This window comes from Lichenostomus cassidix, unplaced genomic scaffold (genome assembly GCF_008360975.1).
Source record: "Lichenostomus cassidix isolate B80296 unplaced genomic scaffold, HeHo_3.0 HiC_scaffold_44, whole genome shotgun sequence".
NCBI lineage: Eukaryota > Metazoa > Chordata > Aves > Passeriformes > Meliphagidae > Lichenostomus > Lichenostomus cassidix.
In genome coordinates, this window is record NW_028148053.1 from 1,072,143 (window position 1) to 1,095,024 (window position 22,882).

General features: G+C 53.8%; 2 protein-coding genes across 2 annotated transcripts in view; both read left to right on the forward strand.

Moving 5' to 3' along the window:
- LOC146420213 (uncharacterized) overlaps nt 1-22,882 on the forward strand; it is a 90,939-nt gene that overhangs the window by 941 nt on the left and 67,116 nt on the right. The window lies entirely within an intron of this gene.
- Nucleotides 12,632-14,914, forward strand: LOC146420214 (serine/threonine-protein kinase pim-3-like). The gene is made up of 3 exons (XM_085048546.1): nt 12,632-12,644; nt 13,688-13,881; nt 14,260-14,914. The coding sequence occupies exons 1-3, from the start codon at nt 12,632-12,634 to the stop codon at nt 14,908-14,910; spliced, it is 858 nt and encodes a 285-aa protein (XP_084904672.1). The 3' UTR covers nt 14,911-14,914.

Consider the following 22,882-nt stretch of genomic DNA (forward strand, 5'->3'; position numbering starts at 1 on the left):
TGCTGGCCCCCAGTGCTCTCCAGGGGCTTCTCCGGGGCACCTTCCTGCGGCCTTTCAGTCCCTGCGCCACGGCAGACCTGCCGAGGGGCTGTTTGCAAGGGCCTGCAGGGACAGCACCAGGGCCAGTGGCCTCCCACTGACACAGGGCGGGCTGAGGCCGCAGGTGTGGCACAAACTGTGGGCTCTGAGGCTGCTGAGGCCCTGGCCCACGCTGCCCACAGAAGCTGTGGCTGCCCCTGGATCCCTGGCAGTGCTCCAGGCCAGGCTGCTTGGGCCTTGGAGCAACCTGGGAGAGTGGATGTTTTCCCTGCCCATGGCAGCAGGCTTGCAACAAGGTGATTGTTAAGGACCCTTCCAAGCCAAGGCGTTCTGTGATTCTGTGATCCCAGGGGCAGCTGGGCTTAATTTGTGATTAGAAACAGTTCAGCACTGCAAGTTTGCTTGAGTTCAAGGAGATTGTTCACCAGCCCAGATTCACAACTGGTGAGATTTACCAATCCTAGAGGTCAGGCTGAGATCATTAAAATCTTACACAATCCAGATTCTGCAATTTTGCATTTTATTCAAGCAAGAGCAAAGCATTTGCAGGCTTGCCAGAGATAAATACACTAACTATGGGACCGTTACTGTGTGTCCCAACAGATAGTGACACTGTATATGGCTGTATTTCCATAGGAAAATATGATATATTAGACATGATATGCATTAGATATATATTTAAGAAATATATCTATGTAATAAAAATCTTGCCTGTCAGAAATTCACGGACTTCAGAGTTTTTATATGTGTCATAACATATAGTGGCACGATATATATGCTAAATTTATATTGGTTTAATATATTATTTATTATAGTGATTTTCAGTGTTTAAATTTATACATGTTTGCTATATATGTAATTTAAAATATATGCTTCTGGGTAATGATGTAATATTTAGATATAAATAATATTTTCTTGTATTTCAATATTATTTTTTGTATTATTGTTTTGGATTAAATACAATATGTGTATAATATCTATTTTACAAATATGTCTTTTTCATAAAAATCTTGCCTGTTGTAAATGCAGTAACTACAGAGCATTAATATGTGTCACAGAAATCGCAACAGGTAGTGAAACTATACATGTGCTAAATCTTTTCATAAAATTAATGGAACTAATAAACGATCTCTATAATATGTATCTATATGACATACATTTGTTGATAAAAATCTTGGTAGTTATACATATATATACTATAGTTATATACACATCTATCTCTCCGTCTCTCCATGTATCGCACACACTCCTCTCTCTTTCCCAGCACTACGAGCTGCTGCTCTGCCACCAGCCGCGAGCCCCACGAGCACAGCCCTGCGCACGAGCCCCGCTAACAGTGGCCGTAGGCCAGCACTCTTGCCAGGCAACGGCGCAGATCCAGGTAAGCTTCCATTGCCTCGGAGTGGGCGGCCGGATCCTGCGCCAGGCCATGGAAGATGTTGGGTGGCTCAGCCATTCGTACATCTCAGGGCAACGTGATCTCCTCTGGAAGCCTCTGGTTGCCCACAATAAAGTGGTCAAGGTGTTTCTCTTCCAGGGATAAGCGCAGGTGCTCCAGGATATCTGAGAGCTGAAACAGGAACTCTCTGCTGTGCCACCACGACAGCGGGACGGCGTTCAGCAGGCGCATGACGATGGTCTTCCAGATGTACTTCAGGGAAAAGGTGGAGAAGTGCTTGCGCTCAAGAACACAGGCCATGAGCTGCAGGCATTTGAGGTGCGAGCTGTCCTGGGGCACCTGCCGGGCCATGTGCCTGAAGAACTTCATCTCTGCCACACCGTAGGTCTCAGACCATGTTGTTCTTGGGGTGCCAAACCCTCTAGGCCGGCTGCTCACAAAGATGTCTGAGGCGCCTCGCCGCACCCCGAACCGCACCTTGACGTGGAGGTTTTCTTCAGCGTTGGTCAGCCTGAGTTTGCAAGAGCGTCTGGGAGGGAGCAGCTCTAAATGCCAACTGTGTGACTGAGGCAAATGCTGCCACGTGTCTCTCAGCAGTCAGCTGAACCAGAGGCTTCTTTCTGTGCATCCAGGTAGAAGCCAGTGCACAGGGTGTCTAGGAGGATGGGCTGCCTAGGCCTGTTGGTCCTAAAGAAGCAACTGGACACTGCTCTTAGATCTGTCTTAGAGACAGCATGGGGGTGAATGGAGTTCAATCTGAATGACAATGAGTAGGGCAGCAGTGTTGATCTGCCTGAGGGTAGGAAGGCTCTACTCAGGGATCTGGACAGGTGTAATGGATGGGTCAAGTCCACCTGTAGGAGACAGAAGGTGGCAAAATGCTGGGTCCTGTACTTTGGTCACACCCACCCCGTGCAGTGCTACAGGCCGGGGGAAGAGGGGCTGGAAGGTCAAGGAAGCAATGGCCCTGGGGGTGCTGGCTGATGGACAGCACTGTGCCCGAGTGGCCAAGCAGCCAATGGCATTGTGGCTTGTGTGAGGACCAGTGGGGCCAGCGGGACCAGAGCAGTGATCATCCCGCGCCATGGGGCACCAGTGAGGCTGTACCTCAAATCCTGCATTCAGCTTTGGGCTCTTCATGACAAAAAAACATGGAGGTGCTTGAGTGTGTGCACAGAAGGGCAATGGAGCTGGGGAATGGTGTGGAGCACAAGTCTGATGAAGAAGGGCTGAGGAAGGTGGAGGTGTTTAGCACAGAGAAAAAGCACCTCAGTGGGGACCTTATGGTTCTCTCCAGCTCCCAGAAGAGAGGTTGTAGCCAGGTGGGGGTCAGTGTATTCTCCCAGGAAACCAACCATACGACCAGAGGAAATTACCTCAAGTTGCTCCATGGGAGGTTTCGATTTGATCTCTAGGAATTATTCCTTCACTAAAAAGGATATCAAGCTTGTGAACAGGCTACCCAGGAAAATGGCTGAGTCAGCACCCTCAGAAAGATTTCAATTCATGTGGGTTTGGCATTTGGGAGCCTGGCTGATTGGTGGAGTAGGCAGTGTTAGGTTTGGGTTGGACTGTGTGATCTTCAGGGTATTTTCCAACCTTGACATCAGTTTTTGGGATCCCTGAGAGAGCCAGGAGGGTGGAACGAAGGACTCCCAGAGTGGAGAGAGCAGAGAGGGGCAATACCAGAGCTGGGGGATCCCTGGCAGCCTGGAGGGGTGGGGGAGGCTGGAGATGAGGCAGGGCTGGGACACTGTGACACTGAAAGGGGTGATGGGGAGAGGGGGAAGCCCCGAGTGCCTGGAGTGGGGGGAGCCTGAAGAGGGGGACCCTGGGAGCCAAAGCACAATCAGGGAAGAAGGGACCCCTGGGAGCACCAAAACCCCACAGCATCCCTAAGCAGGACCCAGGAGAAGGGGGATCCCCAGGACCCACGGGAGGCCAGCAGCTTTGAGAAGGAGGAACCCAGAACCCCAAAGACAGGAGACTGGAAAGGGGGAACTCCTGGGAGGCTTTTTCTGAACTCATTCTTGACTTTTGGAGGATTTTATAGACACAAAACACCTGGTGACTTCTAGAGCTGGACTTGGGCAGGAGGAACCCCCAGCCCAAGGCACTCACACCTTTTTTGTGCCCAAACCAGGATTTCCTTTGCCCAAACCTGGGCTGGATGGAGAAGGTGGTGGTGAGGAAGAGGAAGATGCCCCAGGACCACCAGGCAGGTGAGAAGGAAGTCACTGCCCCTTTCCCCTCTCTTCTCCTCCATCTCCCAGCCCAGCATCGCCCCTGGCTGCAGGACAGCCCTGCTGCTGATGCTGTCCCACTGGGGATGGACTGGGGGATCTCCTTCCCCTTCCCTCTGGCATGGAGGCAAATCCCAAATCCTCTCCTTGTCCTTCCTCCCCCAGGCAGTGAGCTGAGGGCAGAGACCAAGGAGGGGAAATCATTGGGGCAGATCCTCGTGAAAGAGGCCATTTTGAGCAGCTCCATGACACATGAATTGAACAGTGAGGAAAAGCCCCAGAGAGGCTGCACAAGGAGGGGCTGCAAACCCAGCCCAGGGTGCTCTGAGGAGCAAAGACCCACCCTGTGCCAAGAAGGCAACCAGAGCTTCGGACAGAGTTTGGAGCTGCAGTTTCCTGAGCAGGTTCATGATGGGGAGAAGCCCTACAAGTGCTTGGATTGTGGAAAGAGTTTCAGCAGGAACTCCCACTTGATCCACCACAAGAGGATGCACACAGGGGAGAAGCCCTACAAGTGTTCCAAGTGTGGGAAGAGGTTTCAGAGCAGTGGCAACCTCCTCCTGCACCAGCATATTCACACAGAGGAGAGGCCCTTCTGCTGCCCTGACTGCAAGGTCTTCAAGCTCAACTCCCACCTCATCACCCACCGGCGCATCCACACTGGGGAGAGACCCTATGAGTGTCCTGAGTGTGGGAAGAGCTTCACCCAGAGCTCCAGCCTGATCTCCCACCAGAGGATCCACACTGGGGAGAGACCCTACAAGTGTCCTTAGTGTGGGAAGAGCTTCTCCAGGAGTTCTGCCTTGACCCAACACCAACGGAGCCACCAGTAAGGGAAGCCCTGTGAGTGCCCTGAGTGCAGGATGAACTTCATGCACTGCTCCAACTTGATCACCCATTGGAGACCCACTTTAGGAAGAGCCCTGGTGAACCACATTAGAAAGACACCTGGCTGGTGGCTTCCATGTCCTCCTGATTCCCTCTAGCCACCTGGACTAATGCAGTGGCAGGGACATCCTTTGGGACTTAGATTGACATTGGACACTCATTAGGAAAGCTGATTTATTAACTTTACACCCTAAAAAATGTCACCTGCTCTGTCCAGTTGTTGTTTCAGGTTGCATCAAGCAATGATGGAGGTTCTTGGAGGTCTTTTCCAATCTAAATAATTTCCTTCTTCATCCTGTCAAAACATCCAAAACTGGGGTAAAAATAAAAAAAATTACACAGATCTAAAGCTGCACCATTTTCCCAGGATTCTAGGGTGAATTTGGGGTTCAGTGGGATATTCAGGAGGATTTGTGTGTTCTGGGGCCACTGAACCAGGCAGAAGGGGCCACAATCTCATAGTTGTGCCAGCATAACATGTCCACCTGAGCCCATATGTTCTCCAGGAATTCTGGTTTTCTGTCCCAGTCCCTGGCCTGGGTCTCCCCATTTGGGCTCTGCCCCCAAAGTGCCCAAATTGCTCCTGAAGTGCCCAAGCTGCTCCCAGCTGTGGATGTTCATGTCCACCAACCTCTCCTGGTCAGTGCCATGGGGGTTTGGGAGTGGGTTTAGGGAATCCTGGGGCATCAGGAGAGGCTTTTGTGGCTCTTGGGGGCTTCTGTGGTGCTTGGAAGGGGCTAGGTGGGGTCTGTTAGGGAGTTTTGGGGTCCTGGCCAGGCTGTGTGGCTTGGAGAGAATTTGGGTGGGTCTTGGGGAAGATGGAAAGGGTTTTGGTAGCTCTTAGGACCATTTATATTGCAGGGAGTGGTTTGGGAGGATCCTAGGGGGAGCTGTGGGGTGGTTTGAGGGGCCTGGGAGTGGCTGTGGGGTGGGAGGGGATTTGTGGCAATTGTGATCCCCCCAGACCCCAAAGCTGCCACCACACGCTTCCCCCCAGGAAGCTCCTGGAGGTCGAGGGCTCCATGTTGGAGTTCCTCCCCCTGGCGCTTCAGGAGAAGCTTCAAGATCCCCAGGGGTCATGTGTGTCCCACCCAGAGCGTGTGTGACCCCCCCCATCCCAGTGTCACCCCCTTTTCCCTCCCCACAGGGCCCCTGACCCAGCTCCTGCTCCCCCAGGAGGGAATTTGGGGAGGGGGCAGAGGGGGTGCACAGCCCCTGCTGGGGGATGACCCTGAGCCAGTGCCCTTTGTTTAGCACCAACCTGGGCTTGGGATGCAGGAGGAAGAGGCTGATGGGAAGCAGATCCTGCAGGTGGGACAGTGCTTGGGGTCAGGGCAAGGTCCTGCCTTGACCCCGGGGGGACAGGGGACAGGGGACAGGGGACAGGGGGGACCTGGGGGAGGAGAGACCCTGCTGTGCACGAGTAGCATTGGACTTCTCTGGGGGAGCTGTGAGGGGGGCTGGGGCAGAGTGACCTCCCCAGTGACCTCACACAGCCCCCTGGGATGTCACACATCCACCTTGTCATGTCATAAAGCCCCTCTGGGATGGCACACAGCCCCTAGTGATGTCACACAGCCCGCTGGGATGTCACACAGCCCCTGGTGATGTCACATATCCACCTAGTGATGTCATACAGCCCCCCTGTTATATCACAGCCCACTCTGGGATGTCACTGCCTCCACTGGGATGCCACACAGTAAATCTGTGATGTCACACCTGTGCTGTGATGTCACAGCCCCCTCTGTGATGTCACACAGCCATCTTTTGATGTCAAATCCCTTTCAGTGGTAGGACACTACATCCTCTGTGATGTCACACAGCAAATCTGTGATTTAACAGCTGCCCTGTGATGTCACACAGTCCCCCCTTTGATGTCACAACCCATTCTGTGTTGTCACTACCCATTCTGTGATGTCACACAGCCATTCTGTGATGTCATGGCCCACTCTGTGATGTCACACAACTGCCCTGGGATGTCACAGCCCTAGCTGCAATGACACAACCCTTCTCTGTGATGTCACACCACCACCCTCTGGTGCCACAGCCCACTCTGTGATGTCCCACAGGCAGCTCTGTGATATCACAGCCCACTCTGTCATCTCTCATCACCATCCTGTGATGTGACACTCCTCTCTGTGATGTCACACAGCCTCCTCTGTGTCACAGCCTGCTCTGTGATGTCACACATTCCCTCTATGATGTCATAGCTGCTTGATGACCTCACACAACCCATTCTGTGATGTCATACAGCCCCTTTCTGACATCACAGCTGCTCTGCGGTTCTATGACTGCCACAGAGGTGTTCCCAAAAATTCAGTAAAATAAAAACCTTCTTAACACCAGTGCAGCATTAAGCAGCAGCATTCTTTATTCGGCCAGATGCACAGAGAAGAGCTCCTCCCAAAGCTGTGCATGCTGAGCACAGGAAAGTTCATGTTTCTGTCCTGTATTTTACAGACCTATTCAGTGATTGTCCCAGAATAAACTTACATATTATCATCTTTTCCCAAAATCATTACCATATTTCCCCCCACCCTTTGCACATCTGTTCTTCTGACCTGGAGCTCTCTTTGGTGGTCCCTGGTGGTTGGTGACCCCAAAGTCCTACCTGACTGCCTGGTGAGCTGGTAGAAGTTGGCACACCTGGGCTGATTGCTTCCTACACAATAAGCATTGTGTGGTTCCAGAGGCCAGGGGGTTTTGGAGAATAAGCATTGTATGAATTTGCACCCACCAGGTGCAAATAATGATTCTTCATCTGGCAACATTCCCCCCTTTGAGGCTTGGGAAGCTTCTCTTCCCTTCAAGCCTTCATAAGCCTCACTCTGCTCTTTTACTCACATCCCATGAGTTCCTCACCTGCATTCCTAGCCATGCTCTTCACACAGCTTAAAACAAGTGTCATAATCACAATTATTACTCATTTTTACTATGATTACTGATCCAAATTATACTTTACAAAAGTAAGGCCAACCAAGCAGTCAGAGAAAATCCAAGTCCTTTAAATATTTTATTTAACCAGTTACTTTTTAATCGTCCCCTTAATTCCCTGCTGGATGCAGCAACCGATTTTATCCTCTCTACTTGATCATCCAATTCAGCATCACATTTGCAATGTGCACACAACAAGTGTTAATGTTTCAATTCAAGGATCCACATACTCCAGTTAACAGCAAAAGATCTAATGCCAGTTTGTTCTGCAAGGTCATTTTAGTTGTGGCTTGCAATTGTTCATTTATTTCAGTAAACCCCAACTGAGTTGCATTCACTAAAGTTCCCATTTGCAGTCCAATGGTGTGTGTTTGGTCTGTTCCTAAAGGCAGATCTTTGAAGAGTAAAGATGGATTCTAAAATCCATTGCACTGCAGTTCCCATGCTGGGATGTTTCCAAGGTTCATCCCCTTTAACCTTTCCCCACAGTTGGGTTCCCAGGGGTGACTCCTTCCACAAGGGACGTAACCTTAATACCCCAAGTGTCCACTGTGCTCTTGATTCCCCCAAGGGCAAATGTGTGCTCCAAATTCCATCACTTTCCACCCATCCTGTGTGAACTAATGATTTTACCATGTCCTGCTGACAGTCTGTATCTCTCTAAGCCTCACTGTTTGTTAGGTGAGACCTAACAGGTGTCATTAAGAAAGCCAGAGTAATTTCTACAAACACATCCCAGCCTTAGAGCCTGGGCCACAGCCATGAGCCACTGTACCTCAGGATTCCAAATAGTTCCAGTGTCTATCCAAATGCAATTCCACTTTTCCTTTGTCCTGGGATCCTTTGGCCTTGACCTTACTAAATCAGGATATTTTATACCCACCTGGAAGGGGTCCTCTGGGAGGCCTGGGCTCCCTTCCCAGTCCAGACACCACTGAACTGGCTGGATATATTCCCATTGTCCTGTCTGAGGGCTGTTCCATACTTCTGGAATTTGACATCCCCAAGGGGTATCAGTGCAATCTGTCAGCCAATAGGTGTTTCCTGAGGTGATTTCCAGATCCAGTTTTGAGATATTACAATTCTCAACAATATCATTCTGATGTCTAAGAATTCCTTTGGAAGGAATATTCTCCTTCCATCCCTTTCCATTTGCCCTGGGTGCTATTTCCTTCCCACATGTGTTCCCAGATCTTTGTCAAAGTGCTGACTAAAGCTCCCTGTGGAATTGGATTTTCTGCAGAGAAAATGTGTTGGCAAACAAGCTGTTATAGTGGTTACATTCTGTAATCTGCCAAAATCTTGCACTAACTTTAAGACCGCATTCCTCTCCCCAGAGGTTAACCATATAGTTTCTATCATTACTATAAATATGCAATTATTTATCATCATCATCATCAAGATCCAATACACAGTATCCCCTTAGAAAATCATATCCGATACCTCAAACAGTAGAACATATATATTAACAAAACCTCCAGGTTCCAGGGTATCCGTCAGTTTTCTCTCTGCTGTATTTAATGTGTGGTTGCTGGTTTTACCTGCATGAGATGAACCCAGGGTTTGATTCCTTCCACCCTGAGGGCAGTGTAGGTTACCAGGAGGACTTGGGAAGCTCCTTGGCACTTTTCCTTTAAGGGTTCAGAACTCCAACTCTTTACATACACAAAATCCCCAGGCTGGAATGGATCAACAGGGGCATCCACAGCAACTGGTCCAAACAGGGTTATAAACTGCCTTTCCTAAAGAAATCAGGTATAGATTTACATCTGTTTCTCCCTTTGAATGGATTTCTCCAGGAACTGATGGTGTTTGGTACAGCCAACCCTACAGCAATTCACTGGTTTTGTCCCTGGCTGAATTCTGACTCACAGAAGAGCCAGAGGAAGGGTCTTGGGCATTTTAAAGAGGTCTCTTGGCACATTTTACTAATTTGTTGTTTCAAATTCTGATTCATCCATTCCACCTTCCCACTCACCTGAGGTCACCAAGGGCTGTGTCAGTCCCTTTTGATACCCAGGCTTTTGCTCAGCTGTTGCACCACATCTGCTATAAAATGGAGGCTTCTCTCTGAAGACAACCCAAGTGGCCCCCAAATCTTGGTATGATTGATTAAGCTTAATTTTTACCACTTCCCTGGATTTATTGTTGCGACAGGGAATGATCTCTAGCCATTCGGAAAATTTGTCCACCATTACCAAAAGATACTGATTCCAAATTTGTCTGGGTAATGCAGAGAAATCCATTTCCAATAACTTCTAGATTAATTTCCCTGTTTAGCTGTTCCAGGAAGTGGCCTTTTCCTATTTCTGGGATTGTTTTTAAATAAATTGAACAATTCACTGTTATTGATTTTGCAATTTCACTCTATCCCACAGCAAGTTCAGAATTTCAGACATTAGATATCATGGACTCAGTTCCCCAGTGGGTTGTGTTGTGGGCTTTTTCCTTTATTTCCCTCATTACAAAAGGTAATCCCTGCATCCCTCTTCATTCTAAGTGGCTTTTAACATATTTGCTAAACATTGATTTGTACAGGGTTCCACTCCCCTCCCACTCGGTTTGGGGGTTCTCATCCCATCTTTTAGCACCCCTTCTCCCCTTTCCCATCTCCCAGCCCCCGCCCCCCTTCTCACCGCGCCCCCCGCTCACCCCGCGGCCGGGGGGAATCCCAGCGCCACCAGTGCCACCAGTAGGGCCCCAGCTGTCCCCACACGCTCTTCCCGTGCCCAGCGCCGGTTTTGCAGGTGCCCAGAGCCCCAAAGCAGCCCAAAGCGCTCTGCCCTGGGGGGTCCCCAAAGCGGCCCCGCCCCGGGCGGCACTGGCAGCACCAGTCCGGAGCAGTGCGCAGCGCGGGCGGGCGGCATCAGCCGTGCCGGGCAGGGCTGGGCAATGCCCGCGGGGCTCCCCCCGCACTCGGCCCCCGGTTGCCGGAACAGCAAGGGGGGACGCAGGAGGGGTCCAGAGGTGCCGGAGCCACGTGTTCCCCCACTGCCAGCGCCACCCCCGAAGGATCAGGGGTACCCCAAAACGCCTTCACAGATGCCCCCGTGTCCTAGGTTGCAATATTGATGTAGTTAAGTATTCTATTACCACCAGCTGTGGGCCATTAGCTGCTATCACCCACTCTGGATGACAGGCAATGGGCCATCCGTTAGCTGTTACCAGCTGCTAATGACCCACCCCGCATGACAGGCAATGGGCCATCAGAGACCCACCGTGTGACTCATGGACTTATCTCATCCCATTGTGAGATGCTCTGCCCAGGAGGGAGGAGCCAGGTGTTCCCACGTGGATATAACCTGGCCTTGGAACTGCCTGAGCTAGCCCTGTCTACTGGGTTCCCAGAGGACCAGAGCTACTACTGGATCTTCAGCTGAAGACTAGACCTTCACAGGATCACCGCTTCAACTGGACTACTTCAGTTGGACTGCTACTACCACCCTAACAGGGTGTTAGGTTGTATCTGACTTTGTCAGTGCTTTTCCTTGTATTATTTCACTTATTTTTAATTTCAATCTTGACTTGTGATCTCCCACTGGTTTGTTTTCAAACCAACACACCCCGCAAGCCCCTAAGGAGTGGGGTCCCCTGGCTTCATCACCCCGAACCTTCGGCTGCCTCATCCCGGCCCCATTCCACTCCTCCCCCTCCACCAGACTTCATCCCACTCCCCAATCTACATCCCATCCCATCCTATCCCATCCCATCCCATCCCATCCCATTTCTCCCTGCAGCCGCCACCAGGACCCCCGAAAAACTCACGTCTAGGTTACTCCCCAATATCCCCCCAAGGAGCATTTGCGACTCACAGTTGGAGTCCTGCAAGATCCAAACATCCGCCCCCTCCCCCCACCCCCCCCAACGTTCACAAAAAAAACCAACCCTCCCAGGATCAACCACAGTAATTTGGGTCTCGGATCTGGTGTCCTACAAGGTACAAAAGCCCCCCCTCCCAAAAAGAACCCCAGGCACTGCCCAAGATATTTGGGCCGAGCTCCCCCTGCTCGCTCACCTGTGGATTGCCCCGAGAAGGGCGATGCTCTCGGGCCGAGGGTTGTGGACAGAAAGAGCGATGGACGCACGTGGTGACTGCTTCTTCTGCTTCTCTTTCTGCTCCTCTGGCCCTCCTCTTCCTCCCGCTCCTCTTCCTCCACCCCTCCTCCCCACCTGCTCTTCCCCCTCCTCTGTATCTCCTCCTCCTCTCCTGCCCGCTCGTCCTCTTCCTTTTATTTCTGACTCCCATCCCAGCTTTGTCTCACATCACCCTTGGTCCATCCCGTGCTCAGCAGAGCATCCTGTGCTCTGTCAGCACTCTCTGCTCCTTCGGGAAGGGTTTGGGATTTATGCCAGGTACAGACACTGAACCTCACCCCAAACTGCCCCGGTGCCATTGCTGTCCCCTGGGCGCTGGGCAGCTGCTGTCCCAGGGGAAGCAGGGACACAAACGGAGCCAAGTGCAGCCCAGCTGCCCGCGCTGATCCAGACGAGCCCCAGGGACAAGGTCCTGCAGAGCCACACGGAGCCCTCAGCTCCTGGCTGGCAATGGCTTGTGTTGTGGCTGCCCCAGTGGCCGGAGCGAGTCCTGGAGCTCCTCCAGCTCCTGCAGCAGGACCCAGGTTCCACCTGCTCTGCCAGGCCCTGGCCAGGAGCCAGCAGATCCACCGGCTCCATGCAAAGGGGGAAGACAAGAAGAATGGATTGGATGCAGCCCCCAAGGACCTCGAGCAAATTGTTCAGGAACATCCAGACCTTGAGCTGATGTTTGCAAAGCTGCAGCTGGCAGAGTTCTGTGGTGCAGGAGACCCAGCATGGGAAGAGGAGACCTACAAGGAGCTGCAGGAGAAACACCCTGAGCCTCAAATGCTGCTGTGCTCTAAATTTCTGCTGGAGAAAGTTCTTCCTCTCTGGGAAGAGTTCCCAGGATGAGGCAAAAGCAAAGTTTGTGGCTGGTGACAAATTTCCCATGCAGAGAGAGTAGAGGAGCTGCAGGTGGAGGCTGGGAGCCTGGGAGGAGGGAGGGGTGAGCAAGGTGGTTTTTTAGGGTTTGTTTTACTTCTCCTTCTCATACTGTGATTTACTTGGAATTCAATTCCCTTAATTTTCCTAACTTGTGTCTGTTGTGCCCATGACAGTGACCAGTGAGTGACTTCTCCCTGCCCTTATCCCATCCCACGAGCCTTTCCTCCTGAGTTCTGTGTCCTGCTCCTGTGAGGACACTGACAGAGCAGCTTTGGTGGCACCTGGCACCCGGCCAGGGTCAGCACAGCCCAATAATCCCTGCAATTCATTCCCTCCAGGAAAGGTTCGTGAAAAGTGCAAACAGGACTGTGGAGAAGATTCCTGGAAAACTGAAACAGCTTTCAAGAAGTGAAATGAAAATGTAAAGAAACAATCCACGATGTTTTCCTCTATTTATTTCTATGCTCCCCTTTTCCATGTTGCACTACTTCTCCATGCCATTAATTGCAATAGGATCTCACCTCGAAGATCTATGGCTTAGCAAGTTTTAGACTCCCTGAAATACCATGAGTTACACACAGTTTGTATTCCCTCGTTCTGTTTGGAAAGCAATGCAGGAGACATAAGTGCAGTGCTTGGGTTGGGAATGAATTCCAGAGACAGGGAATGTGCCCCGGTAGTGTTTGACCCTCAGCAGGGACAATGCACAACAGCAGCCAAGGGGATTGCTGTGCCACTGTGCAGCAGTCAAGCCTCTGGATGTGGGCTGAACACGGCAAAGTTCCCGTGTTTGGACAGACTCAGGGGCTGCCCCCGGGGGCGCGCGGGGGCGAGCGGGAAATGGACAAACGGCCACTCGGACAAACGGCCACTCAGACAAACGGCCCCGGAGCTTCAGTTGCAGCGGTGGCAGTGGTGGTAGCTGTGTCACTGCAGAGAAAAAAGAGATTCTACGACCCTCTCCCTCTCTTTCTCCTGCGTGTCCTCTCCCTCTCCCCCTGTCCCGCAGCCTCTCCCGTTGTCCCTTTCCCTGTGTCCCCTCCTTTCCCGGTGCCCCTCTCCCCCTGCCATCTCGGGCCATGCCCCAGGCTCGCCCCCAGCCCCGGCCGGGGCTGCCCCCTCCCCGCGCCTGGGCGTCCCGCCGCGCTCTCAGCTCCGCCCAGCTCTCGCCATCGTGGCTATGGCGCTGCTGTGCGGGCATCAGTGGCTGGGTCTGGGGCAGCATCGCCACCCTTTGGCTCCGCCTGTCCCGAGCCTGGCCCCGGCCCCGACGCAGGGTCCAGTCCTGACCCCGACGGCGGCCTCGGCCTCGACCCTGGCCCCAGCTTCGGCCCCAACCCCAAGCCCAGCTCCGGCCCCGACCCCAGCTCCGGCCCCGTTACCGGCTCCTCGCAGGGCCCGCAGAGGACACACACGGCTCGGCCGTTCCCGCCGCCTCCGCTGCCTTCCCCGGCCTGAGCTCCGCCGCTCGGCGCCGAGCCGCCTGTGCCCCGTTCAGAGGGGGAGTCCCAGCCCGGGGCGGTGCAGAGGCGGTCGGGGGCCGTGTCTGGCCCCCGGCCGAGCGCTGACGGCCGTGTGTCGCCTGCAGGGAAGGCGCAGGAGGCCCTGCAGGAGCGGTACCGGCTGGGTGAGCTGCTGGGCAAAGGAGGATTCGGCAGTGTGTACGCGGGGACGCGGCTGGCGGACGGCGCCCGGTGAGTGGCAGGGCTGGCGGCGGGGGAGGAGGAGGAGGAGGAGGGTGGGGCTCAGCAGGGCGGGCGGCGAGCTCATGCCGCTGCTCCCCTTGGCTCGCAGGTTGCCATCAAATGCGTGTCCCATAGCCGCATCCGTGACTGGGGCGAGCTGGTGAGTGAGCCATTGGGGCCAGCGGGAGAAAACGGGGCGTGCCGGGTCCGTGGGGATAAGCCGGAGCCCAGCAGGCTGGAAGGCGCCAGGACGCCTGCAGGGAGGGAGGGAGGGAGGGAGGGAGGGAGAGGGAGTGGGAGCGTGGGCTTAGCGGAGGACGCAGAGCATCCCGGGCTGGCTGAGGGCATCGTTATGGAGCCCCGGCACAGCATCAGCCCTGCTGACGGCACGGTGCTCCTCCCGCAGCCCGACGGCACCAGCGCACCCCTGGAGATAGTCCTGCTGTGCAAGGTGTCCACAGGGTGCCATGGCATCATCCAGCTGTTGGAGTGGGCTGAGCTCTCCACCTGCATCTGGATGGTGATGGAGCACCCGGAGCACTCTCAGGACCTCTCCCGCTTCATTCAGGCACAGGGCTTCCTGTCCGAGGAGGTGGCGCGGGAGCTGTTCCAGCAGGTCCTGGAGGCCGTGTGGCACTGCACCAGCTACAGGGTCCTGCACAGGGACATTAAACCTGAGAACATCGTCATCGACCTGTGCACGGGACAGGCCAAGCTGATTGACTTTGGCTGTGGTACCTATCTCCAGGATGCAGCATAGACCAGCTTTGCAGGTGAGCCCAGCCAGGGCTTCGCTCCCACTCCCAGCATGTCAGGGCCCAAGCTGGGTATGGCACCAGAGATTGTCCCTTTTGCTGCCACTCATGGCATTGGCTCTTCAGCTAAGTTTCTCTTGAGCAGGGGTGGGGGGCTGGGGGGAGCAGGCTCCAGCCCTGCTGACAGCTTTTGCCACTCTGTGCCCAGGAGCAGGGCTGGGGCAGCCAGCCTGATGAAAACACCTGTGGGGGTAGCAGAGAGGGGGGGCCAGAAGCTGTGCAGCAGCTGGTTTGGTGTGCAGGCCAGGAAGGGCTGGGACTGCTCCGCTGGCCTCGTTTTCCTGGGCTTGTTCATGTTTTGTGGTGCAATGCAGGCAGGGAGGACGAAGGCATGGTTTTTGCCACCCCTGAGTGGGTTTTCCCTTTGCATGCCATGCTTGGGCCTTCCCAGGGCTTCCACTGCCCTCTTGCAAGCCCAGTGGCTTCTTGTAAAAGCCCTAGTTTGTACATGAGTCCCAGGTGCTGCTGGCAAGAAGGCGGCGGCTCGCCCTGCGTGCCACTTGTGCAGCCCCCGTGTGCCCAGGGATGCTGGGGCGAGGCTCTGGGAGCAGGCAGTGTTCCCCTGATGAACTGTGTGTGTATTCCATAGGAACACTGGCCTACAGCCCCCCAGAATGGAAGAACTTTGGCTGGTACCACGGTGAGCCAGCTACCGTCTGGTCCTTGGGCATCTTGCTGCACCAGATGGTCTGCGGGGAGCACCCTTTCAGCAAGGGCCGGAGCATCAGCTGGGGCCAGCTCCCGCTGCCACAACGGCTCTCTCCAGGTGCATCCTCATCTCTGCGGCACAGGGGGGAAGAGCAGTGCTGGGAGACAGCGGCGGGCTCGTGAGCATCCTGCTCTGGCAGCTGCTGAGGAGGTGGCACACGTCCCGCTCTCCTCCCAAACAGAATCCATGGGGAAGCTTAGGCACAGCTCTGAGCATAGCCGGCACAGCCTGGGCGTGCTCAGGAATAGTGGGGCAAAGCAGACAGGAGCCTTCTCCAACTGACTGGCGACTGGCGCTTTCTGCTTCCTCTCTGCAGAGTGCCAAGAGCTCATCAGGTGATGTTTATCCGTGCACTCCATGGACAGGCCATCCTTGGAAGACCTGTTGTGTGATCCTTGGGTGCAGGATATTCATCAGCCATAGAAGAAGGGAGAGAGCCACACGGCCCGTTGGATCCATTGGCCTGGTAAGTGGCAGCTCCACACCAATGCCTTGGCAATAAAAATCCAAGGAACGCTGCCTTTTTTGTCATGCCCGTATCACGGAGCAGGGGCGGTGGGTTGGGAACACACAGCTCTCATGCTGGAGCTCAGCTGCTCTTGCCAGCACTGCTGGCCACCATGCAAGCTGCTTTTGCTTGTCCCCCTTGGCGCACTTTAGCTGGGGCCCTGGGCAGAACACTGACAGCCTGGTCTCTCCCACTCCCACAGAAGAAGGAGCCCCTGGAGGAGCTGCATCAGGTGGGGCTGCTGCTGGAGACATGGAGGACAACATGGAGGATGACAAGATCTCCCTCGACCTGGCCCCTGGTAGGCTGAAGATGATGCACTGGGATTCGGGCACCTGCTTCAGAGCCAGGCTCCACAGCCAGTGTGCAGATGAGTCCACAGCCAGGGGGATGCTCCCACATGTGGGCACTGCACAGCCTGGCTGGGCACCGATGGCTCCCTCGCCGCTCTGCTGAGGCAGGTGCAGCTCATTCTTCAGTCAGCTGCCAAGCTGCTTTTTGGCTGGGCTGGATCCCAAATGGGAGCAGCAGCTGCTGGCCCTACCAGCAGCCCCCAGCAGGCAGCGTGCCCTGGGCTGGGGCTGGAGCTGGGATAGCCAGCCTGACACAAACAATGCCCCACGGGGGGAGCAGAGGTGGCTGGGCCTCACAAAACTGTGTGCTTTGGGCCACTTTGGTTTGCAGGCACGGAAGGGCTCGGGCTACTCCCCTGCCCTTGCTTGCTTTGTGTTCCCATTCTTTTTGGGGGCAGTGCAGGGGGCAAGGAAGGGAGAGAAAGCATGGGTTTCCCTCCCCCGTGGGTGGGTTTGTCCCTAGCATGTAAGGCTTGGGCCTTCCTCAAGCCCCCGACAGAGATAAGATTTTACCTTTTTTCCTGTTTCCCCTTTTCCGTGTCCGTAATCTATTTAATTTCTTTCTTTGTTTTCTTTTTTAAAGGAAGCGTTCCAGGTGGTATCAAGTTGGGATCGAGAAGTGCTTGGGAGCAGCTGCGGCGTGGATTGGACGTGCCCTGGGAGAAGGCTGAGGACGTCAACTGGGACCTGCTTTTCCTCTGGAGGTGGATGCTGTGAGGTGGGTCCCCATCTTGTTGGCACGTCTGGGCTAAGGGCGTTTGGGAGATGGCAGCAAGCAGGGTGGCATCCCACTGGGCAGCTGCTGAGGAGGTGGATGTGCCGTTGCTGGCTGCGGGCGCTGGCACATGTCCTGCCCTGCTGCTCTCCTCCCAAAGGCAGCGATGCCGGATGGGGAGCTTTGGGCAGCATGCTGAGCATGGCCAGCATGACCTGGCCACTGTGGGCCCTTGGCACAAGGGCTGCAGGAGCCTTCAGCTGACAGGCGCTTGATGATTCCTCTCCTTCCAGCCAAGCTCCAGCACGGATGCTGATGCTGCTCCAGGCTCTGCTGTGGGGCGCTGCTGTGGGGCTGGAAGAAGCCAAGGAAGAAACAGTGCCAGCTGCAGCAGAGGCTTGCTTGCTCATTTCAGTGACGCAGCTCAAGTTTGCAGGACGTCCATCTCCAAGGAAAACATGACACCCCCCAAAAAATAAACTTGATCAATAACTTCTGAAATGTAATCAATCTGCCATAACCCCAAATGCCATTTTTCAGCTGCCTCAAGTTGTATCTTGGCTCTTCTCAGAACAGTTCTTGTAATAGATGGCTGCAACCCGTTTAATATTTACTTAGCTTATTAAATAAAAAGCCATGACTGGCAACGAGAAACTGGGATAAGCCCAAGATCCCAACAGCAAAGGGAAGGAAGCTGTGTGCACAACGCAGGATGGCCCTTCAGTCACTTGAGGACCTCAGGAGGACAGGGGTGCAAAGCACCACCAGAGTTCTTATAGGGTGTGCCTGGACAGGATTGGTCCGTTTCTTGATTCTTGATGTGATTGGCTCATCTAGGGGTTTCTTGATTGGCTCCTTTGTGTGGAGCATTCCTGTCCAATCATTTCTCTATAAGTTCATCTCATTGGTTCATTTAGTCCACCAATCCATTCTCGAGCTGATGTCATCACGCCTGTGGGCAGCTTCTAGAAAATTCCTGTTGCACTCCCCCATATTCATTATTGCCATCTAATGTTCTTACAGGGGCATTACACCAGTACATTATGCACAACAACATAAATAATTCTAAGTTGCATCTAACCAATTAACCAAACTCAGCCCCGATACAACTCAACTCATTTGTAACCAATGTAACACAGAATTGTCCTACAAAAACTAACCCGTTTATAGCTGTTCTCTCCCCCACCTACCTTTTACTTCACAACTGCTCCCTCTTTTCCCCCAGTGAGTTTCCAGCTCATCACAGTCTCCATCACACTGTAGGCTTCCTTGATGCCCCTCACAGCCAGGAAGACCAAGCCCCAGGTTTGGGGGCTCCTGCTGTCCTAGGCTGAAGAACAGCAATGTTTCAGGGCTGCGGTGAGATTTTAGTGTCATTCAGACCTGCTCTCCAGTCCTCAGCTGACCTCCTTGCTGTGATCCCATTTCCTCTTTTCCTCATCCTTCCACCAGGATGAACTCTTTAAATCCCCTTGACCCTCCCCACTTTTCCCAGCCCACCCACCCCCCTTGGTTAGGCTGAAGCTGAAGCCTGTTTGTGTCCTGTGGCACAGCAGTGCAGTGCCCTGTGCCCCTGGGGAGCAGCAGCCTGCAGAGCACAGCATGCAGCAGTGCAGGCTGGGCTGGAGCAGCCACCCTCCAGCCATGACTTGGCTATGGTGGCAGTGAAATCCTCCCTGTCTGCAGCTGTCTGGCGCTGCAGGATGGCCCCAGGGCAGAGCCCAGCTGGGCTCCCACTGCATCCCCTGCAGCCTGGGGCAGACCATGGTGCCAGAGCTGAGCTTCACGGGCAACACCCAGAGCTATGCCTTCCAGTCAGTCTGTGCAAGGGCTGTGTTGTCATCTCCTGCAACTGCTGGGCAAAACAAGCTGTGCTGCCAGGCCAGCACTGCCCCTGTGCCAAGGCAGTGACGAGGCTGAAGGGCTTTCCTGTTCCCCAGGAGCTGGCATGAAGCCTTAGCAGGGCCTGGCAGGTGTGGAGCTGGATGTGGCCTGCTGTCCAGGCCTTGCTGCCCAGCAGCCACCCCGACCTGCCACGCTCTGTTCTACAGGGACAGAAGGCTCTGCCTAGAAAAGGCTTTCTAGAATGTCTTTGGATCTCACATGTGGAACAAACATGGAGAGTGAAAGCGTCAGTCACATTGCTTGCATGCTCCTTCCTTTGTACACAAAAACCATATGTGCATCCATGTAGAGATCTATGAAAACTCTAGGGATGGATCGAGATTTGTCCCATATCTCGAACTTTGGCATAACTCACCTTAGAAGGCAGTAGCCAGGGGATTTCTTTTCCCAGCTCTGTGTGAGTAGATGTCCAAGAGCTGAAGGGAGCAGCATTTAGAAGCAGTTTCAAGATTTCTAGGCAGGAAGTAGAGCTGACAAGCATCCCTGGAACTCACCCTATTGATCAGGAGGGGATGCTGCTTCTTCAGTAATATGGTCCAGTGGAGACACAGGAGTTGGAAAACTCCCAGCTCTCAGCAGATTGGTGCAAAAGGGGGAGCAGCAGAAACACTTTCTGTCTGCTTTTGCGGACACAAGGCCCAAGGAGCCATGGTGGCAGAGGGTGAGCTGGGCTGGAAGCAGCTTAAGTCCCATTTCATGACATCCTAGAGTCCTAGGCACAGGACAAAGCTATATGGGTCAAGATCAGGACTAACTTCAGAGACTCAGCCCCTTCCTGCCCTGCAGCAAGCCCAGAATGCAATGGCAAGTTCCTGCTCACCAAGCACTGAAGTCAAGGCTCACATTGCGTAATACATTCTTTTTCTAATTGAATCTCTTGATTAGAACAACAATCAGCCACCAACAGCCCTGGTTCCTCAGAGCCTGGCTGTGCTGCCCTGAGCCAAACTTCAGAGAAAGGAACTGTTGGGTTTCAGCACTCTCTCCCTCACTGTGATGCACTGTCAGGAAACTGTTGTTGCCTTTGCCTTGGGAGTTGTAGATCATGGCTGCTGTTGCACCCTTTCTGATTGCCACCTGAATTGTTTTGGCAAAACTGCAATTGCCTCTTTCCATCAGTGCTATCCATGGTGCTTTTGTGACAGTGAACTCAGTAGTTTTGTCACAGGCATAAGGGGCATTATCAGATACTGCAATGCCCACCAGCCTCTCCCCAGAGGAGAGTTCATGCCATACAGGCCACATTCACAGCACTCAAACACCGTCCTGTTGCTTGTGCTTAACGCTACACTGGTGTTAAGAAGGTTTTTATTTTACTGAATTTTTGGGAACACCTCTATGGCTGTATCACAGAACCACAGAGCAGCTGGGATGTCAGAAAGGAGCTGTGTGACATCACAGAATGGGTTGTGTGAGGTCATCGAGCATCTATGACATCATAGAGGGGACTGTGACATCACAGAGCAGGCTGTGACACAGAGGAGGCTGTGTGACATCACAGAGTGGGCTGTGACACTACAGAGAAGCTGTGTGACATCACAAGGTATTGGAGTGACATCACAGAGCAGGGTTGTGACATCAAAGAGTGGGCTGTGACATCACAAAATGGCTGCGTGAATTCACAGAATGGGTAGTGACAACACAGTGGGTTGTGACATCAAAGGGGGGGCTGTGTGGAATCACAGGGCAGCTGTGACATCACAGACTTGCTGTGTGACATCACAGGGGAGGCAGTGGCATCACAGAGGGGCTGTGACATCACAGCACAGGTGTATGAAATTACAGGGAGGTGTGACATCATAGAGTTGTCTGTGACATCACACAGCCACCCTGTGGTGCAGATGGAGCCCAGGTCAGTGAGGAACAGGTTGAGCAGGAAGAAGAACATGGGGTGTGCAGGGGTGGCTGCAGGCTACGACGCTGATGATGAGGCTGTTGGCCAGGAGGGCAGCCAGGGAGATGCCCAGCAAGAGGCAGAAGTGCAGGAGCTGCAGCTGCCGCGTGTCTGCGAATGGCAGGAGGAGGAAGTGGGTCATGGAGCTGCTGTTGGACATTTTCTGCCTCTGGCCATGGGGACCTGTTGATGGAGAAAAGGACAGTGACAAGTCAGGAGAGGCTGCTTTGAGCCAAACCACTGCCATTCCCTGCAGACTGTCCTGCTGGGACTCATCCACCCTCATTCCTTCTCTGGGAGAACCTTCATCCAGGTCCCTGCCTGAGCTCCACTGGTGCTGTCTGAGTGTGCCATGAGCAGCCAGGCCTGTGCGTGGGGCTATCCAGGAGCCATCCCTGCCCTGCTGCCCTGGGTTTGTGGCCATTGGCAGAGGAACAAGGCTGGGTATTCAGGATTTGTCAGTGGAATCACTCCTAAAGTATAAATATTTGGTAGCATTTTTACTCCCAGTTTTACAGGATATGGAAAGCAGGAAAGAGATGAGGAATTGTTTTCCTCCCCTTACACCATTCCTCGTTCTCTGAGTTCAGAAATCCCCAGCACTTCTGCTGCACTCAGAGCTTGCCACTGAGAGATGTGAGAGGCAAAGGGATTCCCTGTGGCCCAGGGCAAGGTGAAGGGCTGGATGGGCTTGTTCCCAACTGCCCTGGGTTTGCACCTTTGGCTGCAATCAGAGCATAATCACATTCCTGTGTCACCTGGCGAAGAAACCAGACCCTGCAGAGAGCAGAGGGATCACCGAATGTCTCATTCTCTCCAAAGGTCTCTCAGCAAGGTCTCAGCACTCCCTTCTACCAAGGACACTCAGGGTGCCCTTGGCAAACCCAACAGCATTATACTTTGCTGTTGGGCCAGGGCACAGGGAACCTGGCCCTTGGCTTGCTTTTCTCTTTGCTTTTCTCCCTGGTGTGAGGGGATGGAAAGGGGGCTTAGGCAGGATGCTCCCCCTCACCTGCAGGGTGAGGACTCCCCTGGCCCATCCCAAAGTACTGAGGGTTGGCTTGATGCTCCTTCCTTGGGCTGGAGAAGAAAAAGAGGTTTTGATGTCTAAGAGCAGGTTTTGCAGTATGCCCAATGGCAGCTGGAGGTCGTTCCTCAGCTGGAGAAGCATGTCAGCAGCTGGAGAGTAGCTCCAGATCAGCAAAGCCCAGAGCAGCGAGAGCGGAGTCTGGTGCTGTGAGCATCTGGCAGGGCTGGGCAAGTGCTGTGGGGCCAGGTGTGCTCTCCATGCCCCCACAGCTGATGGTTCATGCTCCTCTGGCAGGGGAAGGAGTTCTTAGTGCATCAGGGGAGCATGATGTGGCCAAGTGGACTCAGAAATGCCTGTGGTCCTCCCCAGCCTGGAAGCATGTTTCAGGGAGCTCAGCCAGTTTTTGCTGGGGGAGAAAAGGTGGCCAGGTGCATCTCTGCTGGGAGCTGCTGCTGCTTTGTGCTGCTTGGAGCACAGAGCTGCTCCTTTATGCACTTGGGGGGATCAGGGAGGGAAGTGTGTTGCACAAGAGCAGGGACAGCCTGGTGAGGGTGACAGGCACTGTGTGGGAGCCAAAGGCTGGCTGCTGTGGATGGCTTCATGAGCTACAACGCTGAGCTGATAGAAAAATATGTTCCTGTGCCATGAAGTGCCAGAGTTGCTTGGATGGAGGGTCTTGAATTTGCTCCTCATCCTAGTGGTGAAGTCCCCATTGGCTAATCAGTGGAGGGTGCCCATGCTGGGCTCCCAGGGAGAGGCAGATTCTGTGTGCAACAGCTCTGTAGGACAAGGCTGGAGCTGCT

Excerpts from the sequence above, each read along its gene's own strand:
- LOC146420214 (XM_085048546.1), top strand. Across the intron at positions 13,882-14,259 it reads GCCCGCAGAGGACACACACG|GTTGCCATCAAATGCGTGTC; the intron begins GCTCGGCCGTTC and ends CTTGGCTCGCAG.